This window comes from Pimephales promelas, chromosome 16, assembly GCF_988280905.1.
Source record: "Pimephales promelas chromosome 16, fPimPro1.hap1.1, whole genome shotgun sequence".
In the NCBI taxonomy this organism is placed as follows: Eukaryota; Metazoa; Chordata; class Actinopteri; order Cypriniformes; family Leuciscidae; genus Pimephales; species Pimephales promelas.
Window position 1 is genome coordinate 24,448,152 of NC_142784.1, and position 11,590 is coordinate 24,459,741.

At 40.9% G+C, this 11,590-nt stretch overlaps 1 protein-coding gene across 1 annotated transcript; it reads left to right on the forward strand.

Moving 5' to 3' along the window:
- Positions 1-2,299: 2,299 nt before the first annotated feature.
- dlc (deltaC) lies at positions 2,300-9,779 on the forward strand. Its single transcript, XM_039670936.2, has 9 exons — positions 2,300-2,604; positions 2,695-2,928; positions 3,037-3,094; positions 3,216-3,473; positions 3,860-4,221; positions 4,303-4,519; positions 7,517-8,198; positions 8,281-8,395; positions 8,487-9,779. The coding sequence occupies exons 1-9, from the start codon at positions 2,554-2,556 to the stop codon at positions 8,490-8,492; spliced, it is 1,983 nt and encodes a 660-aa protein (XP_039526870.1). The 5' UTR covers positions 2,300-2,553; the 3' UTR covers positions 8,493-9,779.
- Positions 9,780-11,590: the final 1,811 nt, after the last annotated feature.

Here is an 11,590-nt window from a genome sequence, read left to right on the forward strand (position 1 = left end):
TCACATTTATGGACGCGCCTTCTGCCACTGGCTAACACCTCACCATAACTGTCGCCATGTGTCATTTCACCCCTATGTGCCAATCCTTCTCCTCCCGCCAGAATTCACTAACACCCATAGACACGCTTTATCCCAGCAAACGCGACGACTCTCGCACCGTTTGGATGTTAGACACGTGGATGGGAAAGTGTTAAACACGGGCGCGCAAAGCAAAACATCTAGCACTTCATTTTGTAAGTCGCAAAAGCGGGCGATGAAACTACAGTAGTAACTTTATTACATTTATTAATGTACCTGGGGGAAAGGGGTTGGTGTAAGTTTGATCCATCGTTAACCTAGGCTAAATCCTAGGCTATATCAGGAAACATCAGAGATGCAGCATGCGCGTCTTCGATTGAGCCAGATGGCTATTGATTTTGTGACTTTTCCTCGCTTTCCCCTCATCACTCTCTTTGTTGAATGAACATAATGGGCACACGACACCTATTTTGCTGAACATGTACCCCAGAGCGCATCAATACAAGCTTGGGCACGCGCACGTATCTCACAACGGGGCCAGCAGGTTAAGAAAAAAGAATAGCCTATAAGTTTTCTTAATTTATTATGAGCCTAAAGTAACTTTTTAAGTTACTTAAAAAAACTTTGTAAAAGACATGCCTACCAGTCAAATTACTCCTCCATATCCAAAAATGAACTAAAAATATTAAAATGATAAAATGGTTTGTTTGACTACGTATATTCTATTACATTTAAAAATAAATATTAGGGAAAAAAATAAACGTTTTCATTTTAGGTTGTTTCTCGATTTTAATAGCTCGAATAGGTTGGTATAACATACCATTGCATTAAAAAACACAACCGCTGTATATGGATAAAGTGTGCTTCAACCAAGAGCTACGATTATTTATTTATTTGCTTTTCTTGTTTACACAGATAACAACTGTTATTTACGTATTCATCATTGTGTTCATCAGAAGCCAAGAAACCAGACTGTCTTAATAATTGTCCCACAATAAATTAACAATAGAGGTCCTTCTTAACCCCCTAATCATGGTGCCGTCCAGGCAAAGCGTGCCTGGGCTAAAGATGGGGCCAGCGGAGGCACGCGCTGCTCTCATTAGCATCACAATAGAAAATCACCAAAGCACGAGCAACAGTTTGGAACCCGGCGCATTGTTTGCGTGTCTCCTCTGTTTACCCTTAACATGAACGACAGAACCTTCCTCGCGTTAATGAATTCGTTGTTTCTGCTCGCATGATAACATAACTTGCTGTTGCATATTAGCGCATTCAAGTAGCTAAACTTTGATATCTTGAATGCCAGTTTAGGTTATTTCAAGAACTTAATGAAAATAGAATACATTAGTAAAGAAGACAGAAGATAAAACATATTATATTGCCTACATATTTTCGTGTGTATGGTGTGTTCATAAATGAAGAAAGCGAAGCGCAAACAGTGCGCAGGTGCAAGGATTATCATACAGCTGTAGTGAGCGAGTGCCCCCTCCCAGCACACGTACACACACTCTTACTGCAGAAAGCAATTATCTGCAATCTTAAATGCCCTGTGCACCCCCACCATTTCACCCTCTCTTTACCAAAGACCTACAATCCAAACCCAAGATAACAAAAGAGCCCTCCGGATCTTTCCAGGGCACACTAAAGCGCTTGCCGGTTTAACGACTCACACGCGTCAGAACAATTACAGATTTTAGGGCTGAATAAAATGGGATGTGCAGATCACCCCCAACCACCCCCTTCCGCGATCGTTGACGAACATTAATTCTAAGACAAAAACAAACTTTTGGAGAATTGCGTGGCACGCGGCATCGAAAAATAATAAAAATGTGCGTATAGTTAGTTAAAGACATTATTAAAAAATAATTAGATTTTCCCCACATCCTTAAAACTATGGCAAAGGGCACAGGTTTAATAACACTCCAGATAATTGTTTATAAAAATATTGTTTAGAATAGGAGACTCCTATAGGCCTTTCCTATATTATAGGAACACAGTGTGGAGCATTTAAAAAGTGATTTGGCGTTTGAAATCATTTATAAACCTGCGCAGTGTAAATATTTAGTTAATAGTTAATATTTAATTGTTAACATAGCCTACTTTTTAAAGTTTTCAAACCGTGTTATTTACAGTTTATGTTGTTCTGTGATAGGCCCCTCTTTTACTATTCATGATATGAACGTAAAAGCGTCATGATGCACATTGTAAAGCACTTTTTATGAGTTTTTTCCTTGTGTAAGCCACGCCTTCTCTTGGCTCGCTATTTAAACCCCACGCGCAATACACACTCCACGAAAGGTAGCCTAAGTGACGGGTCTAAAGTCTCATGGAGCAAGAAATCTGTTTCTCTTTGCTTTGTAAGCTCCAACACAGACGACATTAAGATTTTTCAAATAGTTAAATAATTTAGCTTATTGCATTTGATATTTTTTCAACTGCTTTTTTCCCCTTAAATCGTGGATACCACTACAAACATTCATATCGGACTATTTTTGCAGTCTGCTATCGTCCAGTAGCAGACAAGAAAGATCCAAAATGGCTTGTGTTTTATTAACGTGTTTTTTAATTTTGATATCAGCGTACCAGGTGAGTCTATTTCACGTGTATTTTGAATGTAAGCCGCTTCTTTTGACCAGTGTTTTCACAGTGCTAATAGTCCTGTTTTTATTTCCATAGGCTGAATCAACCGGTGTGTTTGAGTTGAAAGTGCACTCTTTCACAAGTACAAGCAGTGTGTGTAAACAGTCCAGCGACTGCCAGATCTTTTTCCGCGTTTGCCTGAAGCATTCACAAGATATCATACTACCTGAGCCGCCGTGCACTTACGGCAGTGGAATGACAGACATATTCAGCGCGGACTCCATCTCCAGCAGTGCACATATTCGCGTGCCTTTTAATTTCAAGTGGCCGGTGAGTAGCTCAAAATCAGCCTTATACGATTCACTATCAGTTCTTACGTAAGCCTATGTAGGCTATATGCACATAATACATATTTAACATAGCTTTCTATAATTACAGGGGATTGTCTCGCTGATAATCGAAGCCTGGAACGCAGAGTCCTCTGACCAGTCAACAGGTAGGCTATGCGCCCTCACCTGTTTTCATTTGATTTTATTTACAGTAGGCTAGTAGTTAAACTTTTATTTGTTACGCCTACTTGTGTAGGCTATTTAACACACATCTTGCATGCATTTCAGAGAATATCAACAACATGATCAGCCGTTTGGCCACCAAACGGCGACTCGCTATCGGCGAGGACTGGTCCCAGGACGTGCATCGCGGAGAGCAAAGCCAACTGAACTTTTCTTATCGCGTCGTGTGCGACGAGTTCTACTACGGCGAGGAATGCTCGGATTTATGCCGCCCACGGAATGATGCGTTCGGCCACTTCAACTGTGACGCCGCTGGAAACAAAATGTGCTTGCCAGGATGGAAAGGCGATTATTGCGCAGAACGTAAGTGTAATCAAAAACAGAACGTAAGTGTTTTTTTTTTCTCGAATGTTGCGCATTACCTTTTACGTGCACCGTGGAGATCATGAAAAAAGAGAGGACTTGCGGGCAAGTTCAACGGTTTCTTACGGCCACATTAAACTTCTAAGTTAGCTTTTGTTCAGTGCAACAATAGAAGCAGAGAGCATAATTTAACAAGGACACGCGTTGAAACCTAATATGCTCTGCCTTCCGTGAAAAAGGCGGCATGTGTTTCTTTTGTGTGTCCCCCAGCTGCTTAGTTTAGTACTTAACAAATACTTGATGTGCCTGAGCCTCTAGAAGGGGGGTTGTTTTATGATGCCAGTCATTCTAATGTCCCCCTTTTTCTGCCTCTCCCTTTTAAACAGCCATCTGCTCGTCTGGCTGTAGCGAGGCCCACGGTGATTGTGTGGCCCCGGGTGAGTGCACATGCCGCATCGGGTGGGACGGCCCCCTCTGCGACCAGTGCCAGCGATACCCGGGGTGCCTGCATGGCACCTGCAACCAGCCATTTGAGTGCACTTGCAAAGAAGGCTGGGGCGGCCTCTTCTGCAACGAGGACCTGAACTTCTGCACTAATCACAAGCCCTGCATGAACGATGCCACCTGTACCAACACCGGCCAGGGCAGCTACACCTGCATCTGCAAGCCTGGCTTCAGTGGCAAAAACTGCGAGATCGAGACCAACGAGTGCGACAGCAATCCGTGCAAGAACGGAGGCAGTTGCAACGTAAGCAGCCGGTTGCGACACTATCTGCCTGAGTTTTGCCGTGGAGCTCGAACATTAATGGCTTTTGCTTTTTCTTCTCAGGACCTGGTGAATGATTACACCTGCACATGCCCTCAAGGCTTCTATGGGAAGAACTGCGAGGTAAGCGCTATGACCTGTGCCGATGGACCCTGCTTCAACGGAGGAACCTGTACAGAAAAGGGGACCGGTGGCTACTCCTGCCGCTGTCTCACCGGTTACATGGGCTCTAACTGTGAGAAGAAAATCGACCGGTGCAGCAGTGACCCCTGTGCCAATGGTAAACGCATTGTCCTAAATGCAAAACATTCCAGCAGTGGTGGATTGTAACAACGTATTTTTACATAGTTATTGTACTTAAAGGGTTAGTTCACCCAAAAATGAAAATTAAGTCATTAATTACTCACCCCCATGCTGTACCAACCCCGTAAGACCTTCGTTCGTCTTCGGAGCACAAATGAAGATATTTTTTATTAAATTTGAGAGCCGAATCACTACCACATAGGCTCCTAAGGGAATGACACTTGACGGCCCAGAAAGTCAATGAAGAAAATGTTTAAATATTCCATGTGACTACAGTGGCTCAACTATAAGTTTATCAAGCGACGAGAATACTTTTTGTGCGAAAAAACAAACAAAAATAACGACTTTATTCGACTATTCCTTTTCTTCCTTGTTGGCCTGAAACGAGACTTCCATAGATTTCCATGACGCATGCGTGAGAACTGAACTGAAGTAGTTGAAGGAGATTGCAATTCTCGCGCATGCGTCGTGGAAATCTCTTGAAGTCTCGTTTCAGGCCAACAAGGAAGAAAAGGAATAGTCGAATAAAGTCATTATTTTTGTTTGTTTTTTCGCACAAAAAGTATTGTCGTTGCTTGTTATACTTATAGTTGAGCCACTGTAGTCACATGGAATATTTAAACATTTTCTTCATTGACTTTCTGGGCCGTCAAGTGTCATTCCCTTAGGAGCCTATGTGGTAGTGATTCGGCTCTCAAATTTAATAAAAAATATCTTAATTTGTGCTCCGAAGACGAACGAAGGTCTTACGGGGTTGGTACAGCATGGGGGTGAGTAATTAATGACTTAATTTTCATTTTTGGGTGAACTAACCCTTTAAGTGCATTTTAGAGGAGGATTTTAGGGAAACTTTACTTTTACTTCTCTACATTCCAAAGCATAATATACTTTTTACACCACTACATTTCATAAAGTTCCTCGTGTTTTTTTGTTTTGTTTTTTTTTTTGTATCGTCACCAGCTCCGAGACGTGATAGTGGTGTCTGTTTTGTGGAACAAGCTGATTCTTTTCAATTAACCTGTTAAATCGGTTCGCAAATCGCACAGAATTATTCATTTGCGAATAGGACTGATCCGATTGCATCTGCTTTCGAGTCCACGGCTCACTCATTCAACTGATCCCGTCAGAACGAGCCTCCAGTTCACTGAATTTAGAAGTCAGACTCAAAACGAGCCAAGAACGGGATCCTCGGAGATTGAGTGTGCGCTACTGATGGGGTGAAAAGTAAGCTACTAAAGCAAATTTTAGGATTTATTATTGTAAATGAAAATCATATTTAGGTCATGACTGTCAGTTGTTTGTAAATTTAAATCTGCTGTAAAAGGTGAGGTGTTTAAAGGGATACTCCACTTTTTTTGGAAATAGGCTCATTTTACAACTCCCCCAGAGTTAAACAGTTGAGTTTTACCCATTTTCAAATCCATTCAGCCGATTTTCTGATATTTAGAAAAATATCAGTAACCAGACAGTTTCTGGTCTCACTGACTTCCATAGTATATTTTTTCCTACTACGGAAGTCAATGAGACCAGAAACTGTCTGGTTACTGATATTCTTCTAAATATCAGAAAACCGGCTGAATACATTCGAAAATGGTACAACTCAACTGTTTAACTCTGGGGGAGTTGTAAAATGAGCGGTAAAAATTTCCACAAAAAAAAGTGGAGTATCCCTTTAAGCCCATAGTATTAAATGCTTGAATGAAAGCAGTAAAATCGATTTACTGCAATGTCAGAACCAGAACAAAAGTGGATGTTTCTTACTAGTTCAGATGACATTTTCCATTTATGTTGGTCATACTTCCAAAAAGAATAATCTGTGATTCTGAATGCCAGTAACCACACCGGACAGGTGACTGACAGACACACACTCTCCTCAAACACTGTGTTCATCCATCGAGGGTGTTGAAGTACAACCATAGAAAGTAAAAGAAATGGACAGAGCGATCTCATTGGAACTCCATTGAGACGATTGAAGCCCGATTTTAGCACTTCCGTCCCTGACGCCCAGACTTAAACAGAGCTTAACTACGTAGAGGGACGTGAGTGACCCGTCTGTCTTGTAGTGCTGTGGCATGAGAAATCTGAATCATTCCCTTCCGAAACTCACAGAGGTGGAGAGTGTGAATAGGAGCTGTCCATGAGCTAGGAGAAGGAGACAATTTTGCTAGGTATTCTGATTAATTATTTTGTAATTTTGCCTCCACGGTTCCCCGATTCCGCGCGAGCTTCTACTCATGGCCATACGGTAATCTCTTTACTGTGCGACAGAGAGTCGCGTGGGTATGACGCAATCGTTAGCCTACTTTCACTAAAACTGCTTCTACGGGGCCATAACATAAGCTACAAGGTAATGGAGCTATTTATACATTGTCGTGTTTCTTTAGAAATAAATAAAGGACAAATGGGGTCTTCAAACGCCTCAGATGTAAAGTTATTTGTTGTCAAAGTGACGCCAAAATGAATGGGAGTCAATGGGAATGCTAACGCAAGTGAAGTTTTGCTACAAGATGTCAGCTCCCGCGAGGCTTCAACTTCCGGTCGATGGATTACCCCCTTGAGTACAACTCACAAAGTTGATAATTCCGCGAATGACTGCAATTGCAAATTTCGAACAGAGATGGCGACAGAGAAAAAAAACTGTGGACTCCAGCTTTAAGTACTTGATTTGTGTACTTCCTCCACCACAGCATTCCATTCCCCTCCGCCTCAGGCAACCTGCTGATCCTTCAGTTATTTTGTTTTGAGATGCATCCACAATCCACAGTGCATGACGTATAACTCATGCATGATAGAAAAGACGCCAGTGAGACGCTTACACTGATAACAATGTCTAGATAGAGCTGTCATAAAGCAATAGATGTTTATTAGTCTAAAAAATTTACCATTGCATTCCCGGGGGTTATAATTGCTCTGGTTTACTCCCTCGGCCTCATTCAGTTTGTAATTTGAACATCCTCTTTGTTGTTTTTTAAAGGTGGCCAATGTCTCGATTTGGGTAGCAGACTGACATGCAAATGCCGCCCCGGCTTCACAGGCTCACGTTGCGAAACAAACATAGACGACTGCGCAAGTAACCCCTGCCAAAACGCAGGCACCTGCGTGGACGGCATCAACGGCTACACCTGCTCGTGCACGCTTGGCTTCTCAGGCAAATACTGCGGCATCCGCTCTGATGCCTGCAGCCGCATGCCCTGTGAGAACGGAGGGACCTGCTACACCCACTTCTCCGGGCCCGTCTGCGAGTGCCCACCAGGTTTCATGGGAACACGATGCGAGTATAACGAGAAGCCCCCTGTGACCAGCCCTTCTCTTCCAGCGGCCATGGTGGTCTCATTTACTCTGGGCCTCGTCACTCTCTCTCTTGTGATCTGCGCCGCCATCGTGGTGCTGAGACAGATGCGACAAGACTGCAAAGTCACCTCGACCACCGTGCGCAACGACCTGGAGTCCATCAATAACCGCATCTCCTTGAACCCGTCCTCGACATTAGGTAGAGAGAAGGAGGCCTTCCTCATTCCTGGTGGTCCTTTTAAGGTGTCCAATAAGGATGTGGCGTTCAGATCTACCACCATGGACAATCAATCAAATTACAAGCAGAAGATGGTGGACTACAATCTGAGCATTGACGAAAAACCTACAAACAACAAGCTAGACAAGTAAGTTCGTGTTCATGTTTTCCAGCTTTTATCTGACGGCACCAAATGTGCTAATCTAACGTTGATGCGTTCTTCATTTCAGGAAAAACTCTGAATCTACATTGTTAGTTCCACCTTTGAACTATCCAAAAGAGGGAGTGTATCACCCTGTGTACATCATCCCCGAACACATAGAACAATGTGTATTTGCTACTGAGGTAAGCATCTCCAGACGTTATTTATGATTTCAGTGTGATGCTTTCAAAGAAAGTGCGTTCATAATTTCCTACACTTTTCGTTCTTCTTCAGGTTTGACAACATTTTTTTTTTATATCCGGAGTCCCTTAATCACCAGAGGGCCCGACCAACAAAATGTTTACAGTCTTAAAGGACAAAAGGAAGACGTGAAGAGAGTATATATTATATCTGCATTATATTATTTATTTATTCATGCTGCTCAGTAAAAGGACTACTTTTTGATATGGACATTTTGCGAAGACAAAGCAAGAGACTTGAAGACTTGCATTATTTGCACTACTTTCTTTTCCTCTTTTTTTTTTTTTTTTTAAATGACCCAAATAGAATTTATATATTTCATCATATTACACAAAAAAACACGAACTCTTTGGAAGAGCTGAGAAAAAAAAAACAAGGATTCATTAATCACAGAAGCCTTGAAAAGGAAGAAAGCAGACACCCTGAAGTTCATCTCACTCTCTAAATCACATGAAGCCCAGTCAATCAGCCTTATGGGCGAAGGAGGTGCAACTGAAGGATCTGGAACTGTGACCATGGAGTATTTTATAATTTATATTTTTTCGGATATGGTTCGAAATGCTATTTATAAATGGATCTGTGATGATAAGCAATCAAAGTTTTCGCCTGTGAACAAATGTCTTGGGAATCTACAGTTTATAATGGCTGTGATTTTACTTAGTGCCTACAATGGATTTGACTATCAGTGATGTTCACTCAAACCAAACCTAATCTTGATTAAGTGCCTCGTCTTTTAATGTGTTATAGCTCAATGAAGACGGTACTCCTTAGAAACACTAAAAAAACTCACTTTTTGGAAATACAGGAGTATGTTTTTCACCGAGAAAATGACTTGGGTTCAAATTGTTTAAACAGCAGTGCATGATGGATGTTGTTGTGTACAGCTTTCATCCTGTCAACGTTCACTGCTGCTAAGCTATTTCCGACATTCCCAGGGCTCGAAAGGACCAGCGGGTTCAAACTGATAGCCTCATCATTGTCAAGATTTCCTGGTTTTGTGAACCTCGGCATTAGGGTCTTTTTCAAAAACAAAAACGTATCATAAGGAGTAGTTTTTTTTTTTTTTCAGTTTTCCTTTTTTTTAATTTGGCATTTGTTTCCTAACATTTGTTTTAAACCATTTAAACCAAAATAGATACTTTTATATTTTATATTGTCATTCTTAATTTAACAATGCAATATTGTACAAAATATTCGTACTATTTAATTGGATTGTAAATAATTTGTATTTATAAAAGATAAATGTATATATGTTTATGTATTGTGCCTTTTGTCACAAGGCCAGAAATATATATTTTTTCATACAATAAATCCTGAAATAATTTACTTTGTATTATGACTTGTTTTTCTTCATATGAAACAGATATTGGTTATTCCAGGATGGATCTATTCAGCTTTCAGTTTTACCACCTATATGGTATAAATGCAACATCCAAAAAAACTTGTAAATTCAAAGTTTGATCACTATTAGAAAAGGAAATTATCTGTACAATTTTCTAGTCAAATTAATCAGAAAGCATTCCAATATTAACTTCACTAATTCACATAACGTAATTATTGTGTTGTATAACTAGTTTGGCAGCCAGATTTGCTGTTAGCAGTTCTGGTCAGAGCAGTGCAGGTGAAGGCAGAGAAAAAGGATTATTAATGGCCCCAGACAGGATCACCTGCCATTCACCCCCCATTCTTCCTCTTCCTCCATTCAAAGAGAGAAGCCGAGGCTTGGAAGGGGGAGGGAGGATTGAGCCGCTCTCGCTCTCCCTGGGGAGCGTTGACATGTGGGCCCAGCCTGGTCTGACACCTGTCCTCACCACCAGCCCACAGACACTCAGATATGTCTCTGTACAGAGACCAACCATCCACCTTTCTATTTATCACCTCAAAACTCTCAAAAATTACTTAATTCAAATTAATGCTGCTCTTTTCAACTTCCTATTCATCAAACAAACATATTATGCAGCACAACATTGATAATGGTAAGAAATGTTTCTTGAGCATCAAATCAGCATATTATAATGATTTATGAATGATCATGTGACACTGAAGACTGAGAGTGTTGATGCTGAAAATTCAGCTTTGCCATCACAGGAATAAATTACATTAATATTAAAATAGAAAACAGTTGTTTAGAATTGTAATAATATTTCACAATACTAGTGTTTTAACAGTAGTTGATTGGCTTAAGAGACATTGGCTTATTTTTACAGAAACTATTTTTACCCAAACCTTTTTCTAAATGACAGTGTAAGTGATACACTTCAAGGGATAGTTCACTTTAAAATTAATTTTTGATATATTTTAGCTTACCTCAAGGGCATCCAAGATGTTGGTTTCTTTGTTTCCACAGCATTTTCAATTTTGATATTTTTAGGTCAAACCGTTTTTGTCTGTCAGTCATATAATGGAGACCTATGGGGTCCACCTAAAAGAGTAAGCACAGAGAAGTCCAGATTAAACATGATTTAATGACTCGTAAATGTAAGTGCACATTGATGGCCTAAGACACGAAACGAACGGTTTCTGTGAGAAAATGAACAGTGTTTATATAGTTTTTACCTCGTGTAACCTCAAGGGCACGGGCGCTTTGTGGCTGTGGTTACACGAGGTAAAAACAATATAAATCCTGTTCGTTTTCTGTCTGACCATAGACAGTAAAATAAATGGACAAAGCGACCCCATTGATTTCAACGGAGAGAACTGAAGCCTGATTATTTCACTTTCTGTCTGATGTCTGAGCGACTGCGCAGGCTCAAAGTGAGCTTGATGACAGTCTGCCAGTTGTAAATCTTCTAGTAGCTCCCAAGACAAATCTGAATCACCTAATTCCTCAAAAACAGAAAGACAGAAAGTCCTGGGCTTATGACGCAATCTTTAGCCTGTTTTTTACAAAAACGGCATCTACGGGACCGAAACGTAAGATACAAAGTAATGGAGCATTTTATACATTGTCGTGTTTCTTTAGAAATAAATAATGGACAAATTAGGTCTTTGGACGCCTCAGATGTAAAGTTATTCACTGTCAAAGTAACACCAAAATGAATGGGAGTCAATGGGATGCTAACAGCAGGTGAAGTTCTGCTACAATGGCGGCTCCCGCGAGACTTCAACTTCCACCAACAGCGTAGGAGACTGACACA